At 45.8% G+C, this 18,578-nt stretch overlaps 1 protein-coding gene and 1 long non-coding RNA gene across 5 annotated transcripts; one reads left to right on the top strand and one right to left on the bottom strand.

The window, feature by feature from the left end:
- Positions 1–5,236: 5,236 nt before the first annotated feature.
- On the bottom strand, positions 5,237–13,764 carry METTL21A (methyltransferase 21A, HSPA lysine). 4 transcript variants are annotated; one of them, XM_013367494.3, is made up of 3 exons: positions 13,569–13,764; positions 6,596–6,707; positions 5,237–5,716 (listed from the first exon to the last, which is right to left on the bottom strand). In XM_013367494.3, the coding sequence occupies exons 2-3, from the start codon at positions 6,678–6,680 to the stop codon at positions 5,319–5,321; spliced, it is 483 nt and encodes a 160-aa protein (XP_013222948.1). In that variant the 5' UTR covers positions 6,681–6,707; positions 13,569–13,764; the 3' UTR covers positions 5,237–5,318. The 4 variants fall into 4 exon arrangements, with proteins under 4 accessions (XP_013222948.1, XP_021145395.2, XP_064925485.1 ...); XM_021289720.2 differs by lacking the exon at positions 13,569–13,764 and adding an exon at positions 12,795–13,184; XM_065069413.1 differs by lacking the exon at positions 13,569–13,764 and adding an exon at positions 7,719–8,114.
- On the top strand, positions 8,189–18,460 carry LOC110359850 (uncharacterized). Its single transcript, XR_002415301.2, has 5 exons — positions 8,189–8,772; positions 10,324–10,451; positions 10,756–10,894; positions 13,311–13,546; positions 16,477–18,460. It is a non-coding gene; the product is annotated as an uncharacterized LOC110359850 (long non-coding RNA).
- Positions 18,461–18,578: the final 118 nt, after the last annotated feature.

The following is an 18,578-nucleotide window of genomic DNA, read 5'->3' as shown; positions in this document are numbered from 1 at the left end:
ACTTTATTCCCCTTTTCTTAATCTGAGATTTGGCTGCAGGTTTCACAAGCTGCATTCCAAGAAAAGAAATCGAAAGGCTTTCCCTTTCTTTGACACCAGGAAGTAAAGGTACATTGACAATGTGTCGCTCTGCTTTAAAAGGTAAAAAAGAGCACAACCACCTTTCTTTTGCAGCAACAATGATAATTTAGCTATAACCCTGAGATCTGTCACTGTGAGCAGGTTTAAAAAGCGTACAGTACACTGATGGTTCTCTGTACTGTGCCTGGGAACTCATTTCCCCGAGCTTTTGAATTTGCTAGTTGTAAAAGACACTGATTTTGCAGAAACGTGAATGTATTGCGGAGCTCAGTTGGTTTGGGAGGAGCCAGACTGATGAAGAGAACAGGGTGCTGAAATCCTACCTACTGTGTGCTTGTGACAGGTTCAGGTCTGTGGATGGATTTGGCTTAAATCCGTGCATCTTTGGGGAAAAGGGACCAGATCCAGTTGGAAAAGAGGGTTTGTGTTTCAAGTGGTTTTGCCTCGGAATGTGTTTTCAACATGTATTTAAGCTCTAGCCCACAAGGAGATTCACTTGGGCTTGTTCGCGTAGCACAAATTGAAGACAGTGACCTGTTTGCATTCTGGTACTGCCAGTGCAGTTTGTGACTTGCTGTGTCGCCTCAGCTTTATATTTCTCTAAATTAGGGGATAGCTGAGTTGAGAGCATGGGGAAGGAAGAACTCGAGCCAGGTAGTTATCTGGAAATGTCCACTCTTACGAACTAACGATGTTCGGATGCTCTCTACAAGTTGCGTTTTATCCAGGTGCCACTCCATTTTTTTGTGTGTATGTAATTACATTTATTTATATTAAAACATTAATTTTTAAAAAATTTTAGAACTTCGAGTTTGTATGAGATTTGAAACCGTGCTGCTTATATGGACTTGTAGGGATGGGATGGGGAGCGGGACAAAAAGAGGTGCTAGTTGGCAGCCAACCCCTGCACGGACTTGTCCACAGATCGGTTGCTCACTTCAAGAATTAGTTATTTCTACTCTGGATTTATAATTAGAAATTGTTTTGGAACAATATTCTTCAGGGAAGCTTCCAGAGCGAGGGTTATTAGTCTCCCTTTGGAATATAAGCTGGAAAGAGTAAGTTCACCTCATCTGCATTTCTGATTCTTTACCCAAACCATGTCAGCACAGAACAGGGTATTTAAGCTCGACTCCCACATAACTTGTGGAAGTTAAAAGACTAAATGAAAATCCATTATTGGGGGGGGGGAAATAAATTCTTATTTACATTTCCCCAAAAATCTAGAAACATCCCTGTCGTGGGTTTTGTTTTGGTTTTTGGTTGGTTTTGGTTTGTTTTTGTTTTTGTTTTTTTTTACTTATTTTTTTGTGCTTTATCTGTGTTTAAAAAAAATGTACTGGGTTATAATGCATTTTATTAACACTATGTACATATTAGCTGCTTTGTGTTTCAGAATGGTAGTAATTGCTTTGTATATTAAAGTGATTCTTGTGAATTTGTGAATTATTGTCATAAAGAAGTGTTTTTTCTTACTGTAACCTTTGTGGTATAAACTGTCATAACTCCCTTTTTACACAAACATTTATGTGCAGTCACATAAACATGCTTTAAAAAACTCTATAGAGTCTCTTTTTTGAGCAGGATGTTCCATTTATGCTAATTGAGTGGCAAATGGTAGATAGATAGGGATGTGGGAGAAGGTGTATTTTAAGAAGACTCTAACAATCTGAGGCCTGCTGTAGGTATTCATGAGATATTTTCCCCGAAGGAGAGGTTTTTAAATCCCAATTACGTTGAATTAGATTAGTGAGAAGTTAGATCCCGAAGAACAAAGTTTCTCTTCCACTTCTGATATTGTTAAACCTGCTTTCCAGTATTCATTCTGGTGGCAATTAGTTCTGTTGTTTAATGATGTCTGAGAGACTTTTCACAGTTCAAATGTTCTTTTTTTACCCACTTTTAAGCATTCCTGTAAACCACGGTGTTAATAACAGAGCAGAACAGAAGGCAGCAAACCCTGCAAGGATCACAACCCGGTTACATCATTTGCAAGGCTGGATCTAAACCCTGGGATGAAAGCCAGGAGGAGAAATTCAGCACTGAGCTAAACACACCTCCAGTGAAACCAAGGGGAGGCAGTAAGGTCAGCTCATTATGGCTGGGATTTTGTGGTTTTCACAACTGAGTGTTTTCATAATACCATTCATGTCGTTGCTCAGGAAAACGTGTATCTCAGTAATGAGGGAGAGTCCCGAACAGGAGTTAGTCCATGAGTTAAAAATGCAGTTTGGCTTGAATTTCAGACTGAAAGAATCTGGTAACACAGATCGCTGTGCAGTCAGTAGATCAGCTGGTAAACCTGATTCTTGTGACACTGCTGCACCTTGAAGCTCTTAGTCTGTAACATACAGAGCTGAATTTCATACTCTGTCTTAATATTAATCAAACATCACTTCAGTTGCAATGACATTTTAGAAGTTGGTTTCCTTGCAGAAGGGCATGTTTCAGGAATGGTTTCACAATCTCACAGCATGGTGACGTCTTACCTGGTCACTTCCCCACGACTTGGATCCTCTCCCTAGGGTGAGTATTTTATTTCTCAAGACACACTTTCTCTATTGCCCCACTACCCAGGGACCCATTCCCAAACACATCCTCCCTGCAGATGACTTCACATCATCTGTTACAAAACAGGACTGATGCAATGGAACCACCCAAAGGAGAGTGACGCTGACTTCTCTAGCGCTGGGATGACCAAGGTGAGAGAAGGAAGCACCTTCTGCAGGGCAGGGTCTTGGCTTAATTGCCAAACAGCTGCTTCAACACTGACATGCATCTGATGGCAGTGCAGCAGCTCACCCAGCAGCAGTGAGAGATGTCCCCTTGAGGGGGTGCCCCTTGCTGAGCTCTGCAGGTCAGGGGCAAGACACTCACCTGAGCTGCCAGTGACATCTCACGTTTTTCTCCACAAGTATTTACTTATGGGCAGTAGCATTGCTTCAGCCTTCCAATGTACTCCTAGGGTTTGCATACAGCTGCTGTGCAGCTGTTACACAGCAAAAGAGGCCAAGGCACACTCCTGCTCTTACGGGAAGGCGACAGGCAGTGGAACAACAGACACTGAAAGCTGCTCAACAATTAGAAAGGTATGCAATTAAACTGTAGTGTTTTAAAAGTACAAAACTTTTCCTGTCGTCGAAGCAAGGCCTGGAGCAAAGCCTCCTTGAAAGTGTGTAGGTTGCTGCAGTACGATTTATTCTGCGCTACACTGGGCTTTATTCGGTGCTATTTAAGCAGGCTTTTAAAGCGTGCTTCTACAGCTGCCAGTATTGCGAGCTGCAGCCTTTTGCAAGCACCAAGCACAGCCGGGCAGCAGCTTTCCCCACACGGCCCGTCACATGCGCTCACAAGCCCAAGCACCAGCACGCTGCTTTCTGCCAGCTCCAGCCTGGCACATCCACTGAGCACAGGCAAGCTCAGAGACAAGGAAACACCAGAGGGGACGAAAAGGAAGAGGAGCGGTGAGAACTTACAGCCACACTCTGAAAACTAGAGCCAGAAAGAGAGTGGGGAGAGCTCCTAATACTTTTCAACCATTGCTCAGCCAGTTGATACAACAGGAAAGCCATGTCTGGTGCATTAAAGCTCATATCACGCTCTGGTTTTAATTAAAAGTATTGTCTTCCTTCCTTCAAAGGGACTTCAACTCTGGTTTCAGACTGCATATTCCCAGCCAGCTGCCTAAATACTGTTTTAGTGACACCATGTGGCTTCTGAGGATACTGTTGTGAGTGTTCTAAAGCAGCAACTCTTCGAGCTGAGTCCAGAGCCAAGCAAGGAACTAAGCTGAAAACATGGAGAGGATGAAGCACAAGACCTCTGGGTCTCATTCATGGGAGCTGTAATGTTAAATGTGTCATTTCCAGATTACAGTCTCCACATCACTTCTGGACCACAAACCCCTTGCATCTTTTCCAGTTAAGAAGTTTGATGGAAGCAGAAGTGATAGAGCTCCTAACGTCCATGACCCAAAGCAGCTTCTGGTGTTGCTGTCGCCAGTGCCAAAGACATGGACACGCTTAAAGCCCTGACCTGAGCTTTGTAAGTTAAGTTTAAAAAAAAATTCCACATCCACCAAAAAAAAAAGTACTGTAGCAATTCCTGCATCTAGAAGTCCATTGTTTCCACCAGTTTCATTCTTCCATCACTAGGAAGAGAAGGAAGCCTGCTGCTGGTGCAAACCCAATTCCAGCCTGCAACGCATCTTTCCCAGAGCTGTTTTTACAAGCTCAAGGTATGAAATCAGTTACTTAGAACAGCGTCTACCACACTGCACAGAAACCTAGACACTGCCCCAAGGTCCCAGGTAATACAAGAAGAAGTATAAATAACAGCTCTCAGAGACAGAGCGAGCCACAAACAAAGGCAGAAAGTAAAACATTATTTAGCGGTACTTTGAAAGTTAAAGACTGATTTGATATTTAAAGAACGGCTCAAGTCTCCGTGTTTAACTTGCCCTGCTGGCACATGTGCACGTGTATCTGCTCCATAGAGCCGTGACCTCCGCAAGGGAAAGTTATGGTGTTAGAGACAACCCAAGAACCACGACTGCTTCGGTACTGCAGACAGAGGCTCCATGCTTGCAAGTCAGTTAAAAACACCACTGATTTCCAAGCTGGCTTACTGTGCAATACTGATTCGTAACACAGCCCTCTACCCCCAGATCTTGTTATTTTTTCCATATGCCTCTTCAATTTATCAGTGACAGCAACAGAACAACTTTACAGCAGCTGCCTTTGTTGGTTTTGCTCTTTTAAGTGGCTTCTTTTACTACAATTTTTGAGATGCAGAAGGCCTGAAGAGTTCAGGCATTTAGAGCTAGACTCTTAGCTTATATTTCATCCACTTTTCTGGAGTTAAGGAAGTGATAAGGGGAAAAAAAACACTCTAAGTTTCCCACAGAAATTAAGTGTAGTTTGATTTTAAACAACAGATCTTTTGATGACATTTTTGATGCCTGAAGATTTCTGGAACTTAAACCAGTTTCAGAAATTACATTTGATAAAAAGTCAGTGGAAGACCCTATACGACGCTACTGAGAAATGAAGCAGAGGTTCAACATGCAGAATGCAAGTACAATCCTTGCTGGATCAGACCAAGTGGTCAGAGAAGAGCATCAGACCGAGAAGGCAGTGAAATAACACAACTGCAATTATATGCTTAGGAACAAGTGTATTGAGTAGAAACAAGGGGAGGACTGAACAGCATCAGCGGTTTACCAACAAAGCACAGAGTCAAAAGTCATCCTTGCGACTAGCCCTCTGCGCTTTGTAGATATGAACATCCTTGCTGGAATCATAGTGGACCTCAGAGACAGAGAAACGGCCTCTCAGCATCTTCAAGAATTTGTGATCCCTTTCATAGCGGATACGACAGGAAAGAAGAATCACGGTTTGCTCTGAGCACAGGTAGTCCAGCGTCTGAAGCAGTTCTGCAAAAGTTTCTTCCAGATAAACGATGTCTGCGCCCAGGATGAAGTCAAACGCTCCTGGAGAGAAGTTGCCCAGGTCTTTTCCCCAAGTTAGTTCCTTCACCACAGCTCTTGGACGTATTTCGGGAGGTAAGTTAGCCTGGACGTTTGACTCCAGGAACTCCAGTGCTGCCGCCCTGTCTGTGATGGTAACACGAGCACCTAAGCGGTACAGGAGTGTATGTCTCAGACAAATAGTCCATGTCCATAAATACAGCATTTGGAATACAATGCTCTAAGTCAAGCAGGCTCCTTAGTTCCTGCTAAACATTAACAATTCCCCTGAGCTATCTGATTAAAAGCAAACAAACAAAAGAACAAAACAAGCAAAAGAGCCCACTATCTACATACATCCTACCCTTCATCAGTCACTTAATATAAAGGATACTCCACATGAAGATTTAAGTTGGGTAGAGAACTAAAAGTGTATTCTGCAGCTTGTTCTTAGTGCATGGAAGCAGAGAGGTTACTTTCTGACTTTCCATAGATGAGAACAGCATAATTAATTGTAGCAGGGATTGTTACAATTAACCTGCTCCAATTCTGTATTTGTTCAGTAGGTGAGGGGCAGCTAGAAAGCCTCTTTCCCAGGTCAGACAGATCACACGAAAAATCTCTTCATTTCTCCAGACCTTGTTTCCCTGTCTGCAAAATAGGCTTATGCAAGCTCAGAGAGCGGTTTCTGTCTGTAGTTTTATCTGTGCTGCACAAGAGGACAAGGGTAAGATGACAGGAACACACTTGCTCCCTGGGGGAGAACAGCTGCAGACCTGAGTGTACCTGAGTACTGTGGTAACTGGCGCCAGCCTCAACAAGGTCCTACCATAAAGTGAACTGCAGTGGCACCACCACTACGATAAATAACGCAGCAGGCTCTGAAGTCTAACACGAAAGGAAGAAGGCTCAGACAGGAAACATCACCGTTCACATATACAGCTTTGGTGCTAACTTCTACACCAGGTATGTATTATGGATGTAAAAATGCCACTTTTACTGCAGTTGTAAATTGCTTTAAACAAGAAAAAAAAAAAAAGCCCTTACCTAATAAGGTGGCCACTATTCCCAGCAATCCAGTTCCGGCTCCCAGCTCAATCACAGACCGGTCCCTGAGATCAATGACTCCCATCTCCAGATAAGCACACAGGACCACAGCCTAAGCGAAGAGACAAGGGCAATTAGCACAGGGCTCATTTCAGTCCTGCTGAACACAGGATTTCTGATTTACACCGAGAGAGAAGGTTAGAGGAAGGGTCAGGCACTTCAGGTCTGAAGCGAGACTTTGTTCAGCCCTTCTCTGCCTCCTGCCTGCACGTCTGGTCTTTTTATGCATTTTACAGAAGACACTTTCAGACCAATGGGAAAAAGAACCACGGAGGCTGCAGCTCACGTGTGGCAACACAGCTTCATGAATTCCCAGACATAACAGGAGGCAGAAAGAGTTGCATTTGGAAAGGAAATTCGGTTGGGGGGTGTCAAACAGAGTATTGCACAAGTCTAGGAAAAGGATTCAGAGTATCTTGCATGGTATTTCAAAAGGTTTCAGCCCAATGCTGTCATACCATCAGGAAGGACACAGTGAAAGTAATAACGCTTCTATCTGTATCTAACATATTATATTTTACAGAAATCTTGAAAAGGCATGCTCTCTGGAGCAAGTTCCGTCAAAGCCAATGTCAGGAAAGACCAGCGGTCCCAGGCACCAACTCATTTGAGGAATTTGCTAAGATTGCTACGCTTGTTCTTTAAAACTAGAGGTAAGAGCGCAATTTGTGTCTGGACAGAGACCCGATGGACAGGGAAGCTTTGCAGCAGCCTCGGGCCTGCCACACACTCCTCTGTTTTGGACGGTTCTTATCCCCAAGATAAAGTCTATCAGCAGTCCTTGACCAGCAGGATCTGTACTGTGCTCTGAAGCATGTTAAGCAAACATCGTAGGCCACTGGTAAGAAATGGGTGAGAGTTCTGCGAGTTATCTGAAATATCTCCTGTATTTAGCATTGGCCGAGCAGGGGGTGGCCTGTTTCCCCTGCAGTCCTCCGAGACCTCTTATGAGGCAAAAAAAAAGGTAAAGCAGAGTTTAACGTTTTGTAATTTTCTAAGGCAAGGGCAAGCGCCACGGGAATCCCCCCAATACAGAAATCTGTCGTTCTCTGCGCACACCTACCGCGTCCCACACCACGGCCGCCACCCCCAGCCCTCGCCAGTCCTGCCGGAGCCGGACGGTGCGGCTGGCGAAGCGGTGGGTGACCCAGGGGCTGTGCAGCTGCCGCGCTCCCCAGCCGCCTCCCTCCTCGTACGGCACCAAGGCCATCCCGGGGCCGCCGCGGGGAAGGAAGGGCCCGGCCCCTCGCCGCCCAGCCCGCCCGCTGCTCCGGCGGAGCGCCCGGCGCCGCAGCCCGGGGACGGTGCGGCCTCCGCGGCTGGGGAACCGGCAGCGCTCAGCGGCTGCCCTCGGCGAGCGGCGGGAATGGGGCCGGAGCTGCGGGGTCTGCAGAGCGCTCCTGCCGCTCAGCCACGGCGGGGGAGGCGGAGAGGCTGCCCGCGGGGCCGGCCTTGCGACGCCGCCGGCTGGGAAGGGCTGTGCCTGCGCCCGCCCCCGGCGCTCCGCGGGGGAAAAGCGTCGCGCTGCTTCCTGCAGGAGGCTGGGGACGTGCAAAAGGTGCGGGACACCCTGTGGGACGCTGCCTGCTGTCCCCGCAGCCTCCCTGTGCTTCACGGCTGTGGCTTTCGCTTCAGAGGTGGTTGGAAGTCACAGCAAAGGAGAGGTGAAGCCCGCCAGCTTCCTCCTCCATTGCCAGCAGGGTGAACATTGTCTCTGCAAATGCACACTGCCAGCCTGAAAGTGGTCCTTCGATAGCTGGGTGTATGGGAATATAGAGGAAGAATGGCGAGGAGGTTAGTTAAATGTAAATACGCTCAAGTGATTTGCACCTGTCTGTAGAAAAAGCACATACATCACACTAATTGTTTTACTGACCTTGTGTGCTTGATGAGTAGAACCTCTGTGTTAGATAACATAGGCCTGTGAGAAACTCCAGGCACCTTATCACTGTGTCTGAGATTCCTGCTTTGTTGTGAGAAAGAGCGGGAGGCTGTGCCTACAGGCGAGATCAGCAGGGATCTTCCAGCAGGGCTGAACTGACCAGCGCCTGCGTCCCCGCTGGTGTCACCTCTGTCTGGGAGCTCAGGTGTGGCTTCGGAGATCTCCCAGTAGAGAGGTAACTAAAATAAAACTTGCTCTTTGCAATGCATTCGTGGCCTCTGGCTCTGCTTGCGACGTGCCTGCGTATGTGCACACACTGGGTAACCATTGCAGAAACACAACATTTCTTGTGAATCTCAGCCAGAGCACTGACCAAGGCATTAAAGCCAAAGCTGTTCTCGGGTGGTGGTGTGGCGGTAAGGCCCCTGCGGCGTTGTTTGTGCACGGGCTTCTCTTCACCTTTGGTTCCATTTAATCTCTTGTTTGGCAAAACAACACAGTGCTCCTCTCCTTTGTATGTCTCCATCTCCAGTTACTTGAACTTGCTCCAAAGCTTGCTAAAGGCCACGGGAGGGCTGGGGAAGCGTCCTGGCAGCGCTTGCGCTCTGGCTGCCTGGAGCTGCTGCTGCAGGTACTTAATCCAGCAAGAGGCACAGGACCTCCAGCCGCATTCAGCCCCTGAGAGGGGCCAGGCCCTTCGTTTGTACAGAGCGGGGCAGGGCCCAGCAGGTCCCAGTGTCACCACCGACAGGGCAAGGACGGCCCTCAAAGTTGGGGAGCGTAACCAGCTCCAGAAAACATCCCCAGTCTTTCCCCCAGGGAGCAGCAAATCTGGCTGGCAGACGAAAGCGAATGTGGTTACATCCAAAAGTTGTTGATTTCAACAGAGTGGCTCAAAATTCACAAAAGCCTTTGTGGAGGAGCATTACAGGCTGCACAAAGGTAGCAGGAACTGAAGCTTGTTTTTAGGCTTCTGCTGCTGTAGGAGAATGGAAACCAGAATTTCACTTGCCCCAGTCCAGTTCATACTTGTCTTATGGCAACTCAAACTTCTCCTCATAAACATGCCAGAGTGGGTGCGATGATTCAGCTTGCAGTGGTTTTATGTCCTAAAGTGCTGGTCCCTTGCCACTACTCCCGCTTTTGAGAGTTTGAAACTGCTTGTGCTATTATCTCAATTATTTTTTAAATTATTTATATGGGCAGTGTGGGAAAAGCAATGAGAGTGATTACACTTCAAATGAGAACTCTGCTTGGATGAGTTTTTGAATCACTTAACGCTGTGCCTAAACTACACCGTCAGGCAAATGGAGGGAAACTCCCAAAGTGCTTTTATCCCAAGAATGTGTTTTTGTAAGTCAGATATCCTGAATACCTTCAGAGCCCAGCAGGTTCTCTACCAGCCCTCCCCTGCTTTCCAGAAGTATTTCCCCTTCTTCCCGGCTAATATTACTTTGGCACTGACTTCCATGAGCCTTATGCAGGAGATCAAAAATTACTTTCCAGATCATAACTGGATAGTGAAGCTATGAAAAGAGAAGCAAGTCCACTAGAAGTTCAGTATGGGCCCTGGTTCCCCATAGTCATTCTAAGCCTATATTTACCTGTTTTTCCCCCTTTCCAAATCAATTTTCTAAGAAGGCACAGTACCAGGGTATAATAGTGGCAGAGAAAGACACTTGGTTTCTTCCAGCTTTCCTGACAGTTAAAGGGAAAGGAAAACACAACAACAAATAATTATGGCTAAAACAGTTGCCTGGAACTGAAATGCCTTTTCTCCCAACAGGACTAGAACTTAGCACAACAATAAAGTGGCAGGAACACAGCCTGGTTCAGCTCTCAAACACTGCAGGAGGCTGCAAGGACACCTAAGCTGCAGATAAACTTCCCAAGTAGGGAACAGCTCATCTTAAGGTAAGCAAGAATGAGTTAAAGAATAAAGAAACACCAATTCAAGTCCATTCTTATCTCATTCAGCTACTTGATAGAGCAGGCATAACATGTCCAATTATGAGTAAATCCTGCTGCCTCATGCCGGTAAGCTGCTTGGGGTAATTAAGAAAAAGTGTTTAAGAGCAATGGTCCTTGTAATACTTAGAAGATCAAAGAACCAAGTAGATGAGACAGAAATGAGTACAAATTATTTTGGAGCTATACTGATGTGCCTGGCATTCTGAAATCTTCTCTTTCCTGCTTAATATTTAAAATCCTTTCTTAGAAATGCACGTGACGGTTCTGGTGGGATTTCTGTAGATGCTGCGTGTACCACATGGCTGTGCACGGATTTTGGAGCCATCCATGATGTGGGGAAGATACTGCATCCCTCACGCAGTCTCTGGTTACCAAGGCAAAGGCAGGTATAAATAGAAACAATCTGATTTTTTAAAAAACACTATCTAGAAACCTGTGTTGCTGATAACCCTCTGACAGCACCACCTTATTCCAAATGGTTCTGTTCTACACTTGTGTAGAAACTTCTGGTCATACACGTTTCATCCTTTCCTCTCTAAATAAATAGCAGCTGCTTCTGGTTGTCATCGTAACTAAATACAAAACTGTCCTTGAAGTAAAGTTTGGACAAATACCTATCTTGCTAAGAGCTTTCATCAACCAAATGAACATTAGCTAACACAAATCTTGGAGGAAAACCCAGAAAAGAAAGCGGTCTCTTTATCACTGCGAGTGGCCATTCAAATGACTAACAGTGAAATTATTTCAATGTATACATTATCATCTTCACCAGTAGCTTCCAGATTCTCCACACCAGTGAGATAGATGGGGTGGTGAATTGCTTAAATACAAAGGGAATAAGCCAGAGATTAATTTGCTGATGACAGCTTGCAGTTGCAGAATCAAGGCATCCTCAACTTGAACTGATCTGGATCATCTTTGAAACCCATGGGGTAAATTAACAATGAAAAGTTAAGTTTCTGCAGAAACTGATGGGTTATCAGCAGACCTTACAAACTGCTGCTTCAGCAAGATTATTGAAAAAAATGTTAAATATTGAAATAAATGTATGGTCTGATCTAGCATGTCGTTTCCTTTACGCATGGACTTATATTAAACAATGGAAATAATGATGAAAAATATGAAGATGTATAATTTCATAAGCGCTTGAGCTGAAACGCAGGAAGTTTCTGGAGCTTCTGAAGAGGGAATAGTTCCCGTCAAGCACATTACATTCACGCTTTCAACCTCGCATCTTGATAAACTGTCATACCTAATCACCGCATTTATTAAAATGTCTTGTTACAGAAAGATCACTTAGCTTCTGGTGGAATTATGTGACTGATCTCTCAAAGGCCTTGCAGGTCTGAAAGCTGACATTATTCTGAAGTTTTAATTAAGGAACAAAAAGCAAAATGAGTAAGCTCTTTTTTGCAAGCAACCAGTGCAGTTCCAGCTGCACTTCATTTGCAGGAAACCTCCTCCGCTTACCACTCACTGCACTGGCCAAATTTCAGTGCTGCGTAACTGAAGAGGAAATGACAATGCAAGCAATGCACTGTATTAATTTAAAAGTCATTAACAACGACTAATTTAAAACAATTTAAAAACAATCATATGGACAGACAGACAACAGTTACGGCATAAAGATGCAAAAGCATCTGCCCCAGTGCAGAGGTTACCCTTTAAAAAGCAAGCAGAATCCAAGCTTAGGAAAGATCTGGGGGTTTTGCTGTTACTTGTAATGGTATTGGCAGCGTTTCTCTTCTCCACGCCTTAGAAGGAAAATCCTTCAGACAATGGAGAAGGAAGAGTCAAGTCTAAGTAATTTCGGGTATCTTAAATCTAACAGGAAGGGCTCCGCAGAGCCACATTCCAGGCTTTCGTGGCCCAGGACTGGAATTAAACCTTCAGTTTACCCTAAATAAACTCACTGCAGGGCTTACGTGTGCAATTTGCCTTTTCTGAACAAAGTCACACATCCACTTTAATGTTTATTTTAAAATACTGGAAAGCGCTTTGCTTTTCCTCGTAGGAAATTTGTATCCACAACCTGCAGTAACAGCTATTTCTTAGTACATCAGAATAGTAGTGCTGGCAGCCCTCTGCCCAAGAGCACACAAAGCCCAGCTTTGCAGGCCTCCATTTTTCTTGGCTTCAGCTCATCTCAAATTCTCTTCTCAGGTATTAAGTCTCCATTAACTCTACCTTAGCCTTTGATAGCTGCAAAGCTAGTTTTATTTTTCCTTAAGACAAGGTGAAGGAAGGAAGGATCAGAAAAGAAAAGCTAAGGTAAAGGAAGGTTACCTTCCATCTGTTTGTGCTCCCTGCAGTGATCCAGATGCTCGCACGCCAGCCAAGAAGCCTGTAATGACATCTTAGACTGCTGCAGAGGCAAAGGGTGCGTTTGATCAATGACACCAGCACTGCAGTCTGTCCTGATGCTGGGAAACACAGGCTCCTGCACCTGGTTTGCATGTATTCACCACTAGCCAAGGGTAGTACAGAAGATGATTTAAAAGCGTGACAATTTAGGGCTACTAAAATTCCACCTTGTGTGTTCTGAACAACCTCACTGGTTACTTTTTTCCCTGAAAACACTGGAATTTTCTATTTCCCTAACTACTCTTTGGTTTCAGGCTTTTTTCCCTTAAATGGCCATAGCCTTATGTTTCTTGCCATCTTCAAAAGCCAATCACGTGTGCAATATTTTTGTCCTGTCAGCTGGCAGTGGATTTCAAAACAGGATGCCTATTTTTCCCCCCATTATTTGCAACAGTGAGACGCAGAAGTCAGAGCTTTTGTTTTCACTTGGTTTTACAGGTTCAACCTGGTGATTCATTCTTCCTGCAGCTATGTTTCCAGGAAAAGACAAAGTGCTGGCCCTTCTCCAAGTTATCCATAGACTGGGAGTAAGTTCAGAAAGCACTCCTCCTGCAGCTGGGACACTTTCTAAGAAGGGAGAAATTGAACAAAACATCCCAGAGCTGGTATTATCGCCCTGCAGACAAGCAAGGAGGCGCCTGGCCTTGGAAAGGCATGTGCAGTACTAAGTCAAGGTAAAGATAAAGCAGAATTTACCGGATTTAAGATTCTTGGCCCTGTGAAGCACAACCGAGCATTTGCAAGGAGCCGTTCTCCATTTCTGGGATTGATGGTGATGGCTTATGGGGAATCCTATAATTGAATTTCAAGCATTTTAGGAGACTCTCAGCTTCTTGTTGCAGTTGGTGTGGGCAAAAGCATAGCCTTAGATTTGGGAATCGTTCAAGAGTCGTTATTCAGATAGGAGCTGGTAACTATGGTTTCAGACATCTCCCAGGGGTGCTGCTGCTCTCAGATGAAGGGAAGGCTGCTTTTGCATTGTGACGCAAGGGACTACAGGGTTGTGTGGTTATGAACGCAAGTGCTGAGCTTTTGGAGAGGGAGTTAAATTAAAACAGGCACAAATCTACCTACAAGTAACCATCACAGGGAAATCTTGAGGTAGGAAATGTAAAGACTTGTCCTTTGAATGTAAGCAGACAGCGACTTGCACATACGGGGCAAATGGGCCAAGTAAAGTGACAGGATAGCCTTCTCCTGTGAGCCCACAAGCCAAAACACAGCTGGTAGCACTAATATTAGTCCTGTCAAGCCTGGCAATCTTCATTTATTATGCACCCTGCAAATAATTATACATATAGTTAAGCTTGTAGCTCAGAAGCTGCATTCAGTAGTTGGCAGGGTGTGTTCCTCACTGGTTTAGATCCTTTGACCTCGCCAGACTCACATCAGGAGCGAATCTGGTCCTTTCTATTTTTCAGAATAAATTGAACGTCTTTTTAATCTCCGCATCTCATGGATATAGGTTGCTCCTTCTTCAGCTGTCATCATGATGTGACTCACGTTTCGTTTCAGGATCCCGCTTGCCTTCCTTAAAGGCTGTGTGGAGTTCTGGTGATTACAGCAACTTCCCCAGAGGGCTTGAATTAGGATTTGTTTCCCATATCTTGGGAAGTTGCTTTCCCTTTTATGAAAATTAAAGCAAACATACCCTTTCCCCACCACACATTATTAAAAGTTAAACATGAGCCACCCCTTGAAGGACTGACGGCCCGTATAACCAACTTGCTCTTTTTAGAGAATAGTAACATTAGGTGTCAAATTTATAAACTCCCATCTGGGCTGCCATTAACACCCGCTTGAATCTGTTTGGCAGTCAGTCTTTGTAGGTTACATTTAGGTCACATTTTCTTTGTGAACACAAATGCAAGCGAATTAAGAGCAAGATTCAGGTTTAAAAAAAAAAAAAAGACAAACCTACAATGTGAGAACAAATCAAACAACTGAAACAGGAAGAGAGAAAGAAATTAAAACCACAGAATTATTTCATTCAAGACTCACATCTGCCTAAAATCTGGGACTTTGGTCTGTGCCCTCCTTGCCCGAGTTATCCTGGTCGAATGGAGCGCTGAGGCAGTGTTCAAATGAAACTAAATGTAATCCCCAGGAGGTTAATTGAGCATGAATGCTCAGCACTAATCCAAACTACAAATACTGCTGCACTTAAAGCTGAGCAATAAACTGTTTTCTCATCCCATAAGAAAAAGCTTTCACAGTTTTAAGAAGTGTTTGCCTAGTGCTGCAGAGGACACAAGATCTCCCCTTTTTGTTTGAATGCTGTCTGCAAGCATGCAGGCTCGAGCCCCATTCAGAATGGTCTGCAGCTCGGGATCAGATAGACCCATGAATCCCATTTCCATCAACTTGCAAGACTCTCTCATGGTGGTTTTCACCCCATACACCTTGCAGATGGGGTGTCCTTCCCAAAGGAGGCACAGAAAAGCTGTTGCCATCAGTGGGACTGGCACTTGCCAGCGTTACTCCCCAGAAATAGCAGCGATTCTCCCCATTATCTGGGACATTGTTATTGCTACTCTGCACTAGGACTTACTAATCTTTAGGGGCCAGCCCTGTAATCAGGAGAGCTCAATAAAGCTGATCCACCCTTCCTGGTACCGTCATCTGCACTGGGAATTTGCCTGACTCTGGCCACAGCGCTGGTGAACTGGGACAGGCCGGGGTGAACGCTGCAACTAATGGGAAACGCTTCAAGCAGGGTGGAAAAAACCAGTTCAGTTGAATGGATTATGCAAAAGCACAGAATTTGGTGTGCTGGGTGCCCTGCTCAGAGAGAAGGGGCAGTGACCGGGCGTCCCACAGCACAGGCATCTCTCCCCGGAGCAGGAAGGAAAGGGGTTGAATCTCAGCAGTCCATAATAAGCTATTTTGGGCTTATGCATTCTTTATTGCCAAGATCTGCCATCCAAAATGCCTACTTATCATGCAAAATGTGGAACCTAGGTATGTGCTGCCCGTTGTACATCAAAGTAATTGATTTTTTTATAATGGAAGCTGTCTAATGATTCACTGGGGTAAATCAAGCAAAACAGTAGAAAGATGAGGCAGAAAATAGGAAGAGAACCAGGACCAGTGATAAATCACGATAGATACTATTCAGTATATTGCTCTAGCAGTAAGTCAATAGAGTGCTAAGTTGCATAAGTAAAAATGTGTTTCATCTCTGCAGGGTGTTACTCAGGCTATACCTATTAAAAGGATCACCTGGTTCTGCAGAAAATATGCACAGCAACAGGTTTTGTCATATTATCCTGATAAATCAGATCTGTATTGAGATTTTAAGAGTTACTTTGCCAAAATGGAGGGGGAAAATTAATATTCCTCATTACTGCAGCTACAGGGAATCATGCACAGATATGGAAAAATACTCCTTGCTGGCATGCTGAGGTATGTGGAAGCGGAAGCTTAAATTCTCCTGGAATGACGGGGAGGTGGGACAGTTTGCTGCTTCTGTGATTTCCAGGGCTTAAAGTCAGCTTCCTCTTGCTTAAGAGCTACATGAATAAGGTTACATGGGGAAACAGAGTACTGATTTATTTATTTCTTCTCTCTGCATGTTTGTATAAATCCTGATACTCTACAACAGCGCTAGTGCGGGGGAAGAGCAGCCCTCCTCCCTTCCCCTTTGCAGCATTACACACCAAGAACAAGTATGAGACCCATGGGAAGCGTCAGCCAAAACCAAAACCTTCACGCCCAAATAGCAGTGAGACACGTCACATACTCCAGCCACTCCAAGTTCCCAGCACTTTGCATCTTTTCAGGACAAGTATGTGGGGTTTTGGCCCTCGACGGCTGAGTCCCGGTGCTCGGCTGCCTGATGAGCCACTCTTGCTCGCTTCTTCGCCCTCCAACGAGGATCTCTCACTGCCCAAAACCGCAGCTTTGGCAAAAGGTTCTCTGAGGCCGCTCCAAAGCCCAGACTTAGCAGAAGTCTCGACTTGCTGCAGTTGTACCTCCTTCCACCAAAGCCGGGCAGCCACATCACATGCGCTGGCATGGCTGCAAGGAACAGGATGGACGCGGTTTAAGGAACGGATACTCGTTGTCCTGGCTTGCTGAGGTGTGCAGATTTTCCTGTGATTCCTATCATCACTGTGGACAGAGCAGGCTCAACTCCACCAGCTTTGAGCCGCTGGACAGGCCCTAGCAGCACAGCTTGCTCAGCTCCTACCACTTTTTAATATAGACTCAGCCAGCTGCAAACACTAAGGGTATTGCCTTTCTGGTGTAAGAGGGTGAATTACACCAGTTTTACTATTAAATCAGCGCAGGTGCAAGCCAGTTCTTATTCTTGCTCGAGAATTAATTACTTCGTGAAACCACACCAGCCCTCCAGCTTTCTGCTTTTCCCCCACCGTCCTCACCGAAAATCAGTGGGTGCAAGGCCAGAGGGAAGAGAACACTGACTTCTGAATGGCTGTTTTGTGTGAAACCCCTTCATTTCTCCCTGACTCAGCCGATAGTCGAGTCCTGGTCCTCCCAAAACCCAGGATTAGGGCTCGCCATCCTACAGCTTTCCAAGCAGAGGACGAAAGCTGCAGCGGTTCAAAAGCACTAAAAGCAAATCTCTGAGGCCCTCGTGTAATCCACAGCGAGGTCAGATTTCTCCGGACTAACAAGGCTTTACAAACTGTCAGTAGCGTGTGTGGAGAGGCTTAACTAACACAGCTTAGAGAACTTGCCAGCAAGTGAAAAAGTAGAATTTGTTAGTCTGAGGGAATAATTATAAATAATTTGGTTCCTCCCTTTATTGTGCCTGAGATTAAGTTGCACAGATTCTAGAAATGCAGCATCTATGGCTTCCTCTCTGCGATCACATGGGAGAGCCAGTGTTAGGATTTGTCCTACAAGATGGAGCAAAACCCTGAGCCTGCCTATCTCTGGAATAACTGCCAGCACAACAGCAGCGTTTTGTAATACTTTACGTGTTCTTAAGTCTTCTGCAGGGCCATTCTTCTTATCAGAGCCCAGAGGTAAATTTTTGTGGCGATAGCGAGGCGATCCACTGCAGGACGACTTAAGTCCGTGTTTATCAGGGCCTCTGGCTGCCGTGGGTGTCTTGCCCTGTAATCCGCCTTCCCTGGGGCGTATTTGAGCATTCCAGTCCTCTGGGCAGCTCTCGGGTAGCTCAGACCCACCACGCGAACCCGCAGCTGCCGGAGACTTTCAATACAGCGAACCAGCAGGCAGGTGAAACGCAGGGCAGCAAACCATACGGATGCAGCAGGGACATTCCATTGCTTATGCTCAACTGCTGGAGGGACTTCACCCCAAAGTGACCAGAAGCGACTCCCAGGTGGCCGCCGTGAGCCCCCACCGCCCAGCTGCCCACTTGGCGTGTGTGGGGGTAGGTGAGCACGACGCTCCGGACCAACATGGAAGCCCTTAAAACCTTTAATAATGGGGGGAAAGAGCAAGCGAGGCTCGCAGCCAACCTTTAGAGCTCCCCGGAGCAGCACGGAGGCTGCCGGCGTCCCCCGCTGAGCCTCTCTGGGCGCAGCCGCCGCGGGGACAGCACGCAGGCGAGGTGTTATTTCTCTTATTTATTAATACATTTCTGTATTTTTTATTATTGTACTCTATTTTTACTTTATTATTCCTGCAGTGTTTTGCTGCTGCTGCTGCAGCACGTGCGCGGCCGGGCCGCGCGAGCCGGGCGCTCGGGGGGCGTGGTCAATGGCGTGG

Source organism: Columba livia, chromosome 7, assembly GCF_036013475.1.
Source record: "Columba livia isolate bColLiv1 breed racing homer chromosome 7, bColLiv1.pat.W.v2, whole genome shotgun sequence".
Classification (NCBI taxonomy): Eukaryota; Metazoa; Chordata; class Aves; order Columbiformes; family Columbidae; genus Columba; species Columba livia.
Note: the sequence above shows the minus strand (reverse complement) of the source record. Positions and strands in the feature narration are given on the sequence as shown.

What these genes read in the sequence shown, in the direction of transcription:
- METTL21A (XM_021289720.2), bottom strand. Translation starts at nt 12,965, where the DNA reads ATGCAAACCAGGTGCAGGAGCCTGTGTTTCCCAGCATCAGGACAGACT. An exon ending in GGAGCACAAACAGATGGAAG is followed by an intron (nt 6,708 to 12,794) that starts GTAACCTTCCTT and finishes CTCTTCGCTTAG; the next exon opens with GCTGTGGTCCTGTGTGCTTA. An exon ending in AATAGTGGCCACCTTATTAG is followed by an intron (nt 5,717 to 6,595) that starts GTAAGGGCTTTT and finishes TGTACCGCTTAG; the next exon opens with GTGCTCGTGTTACCATCACA.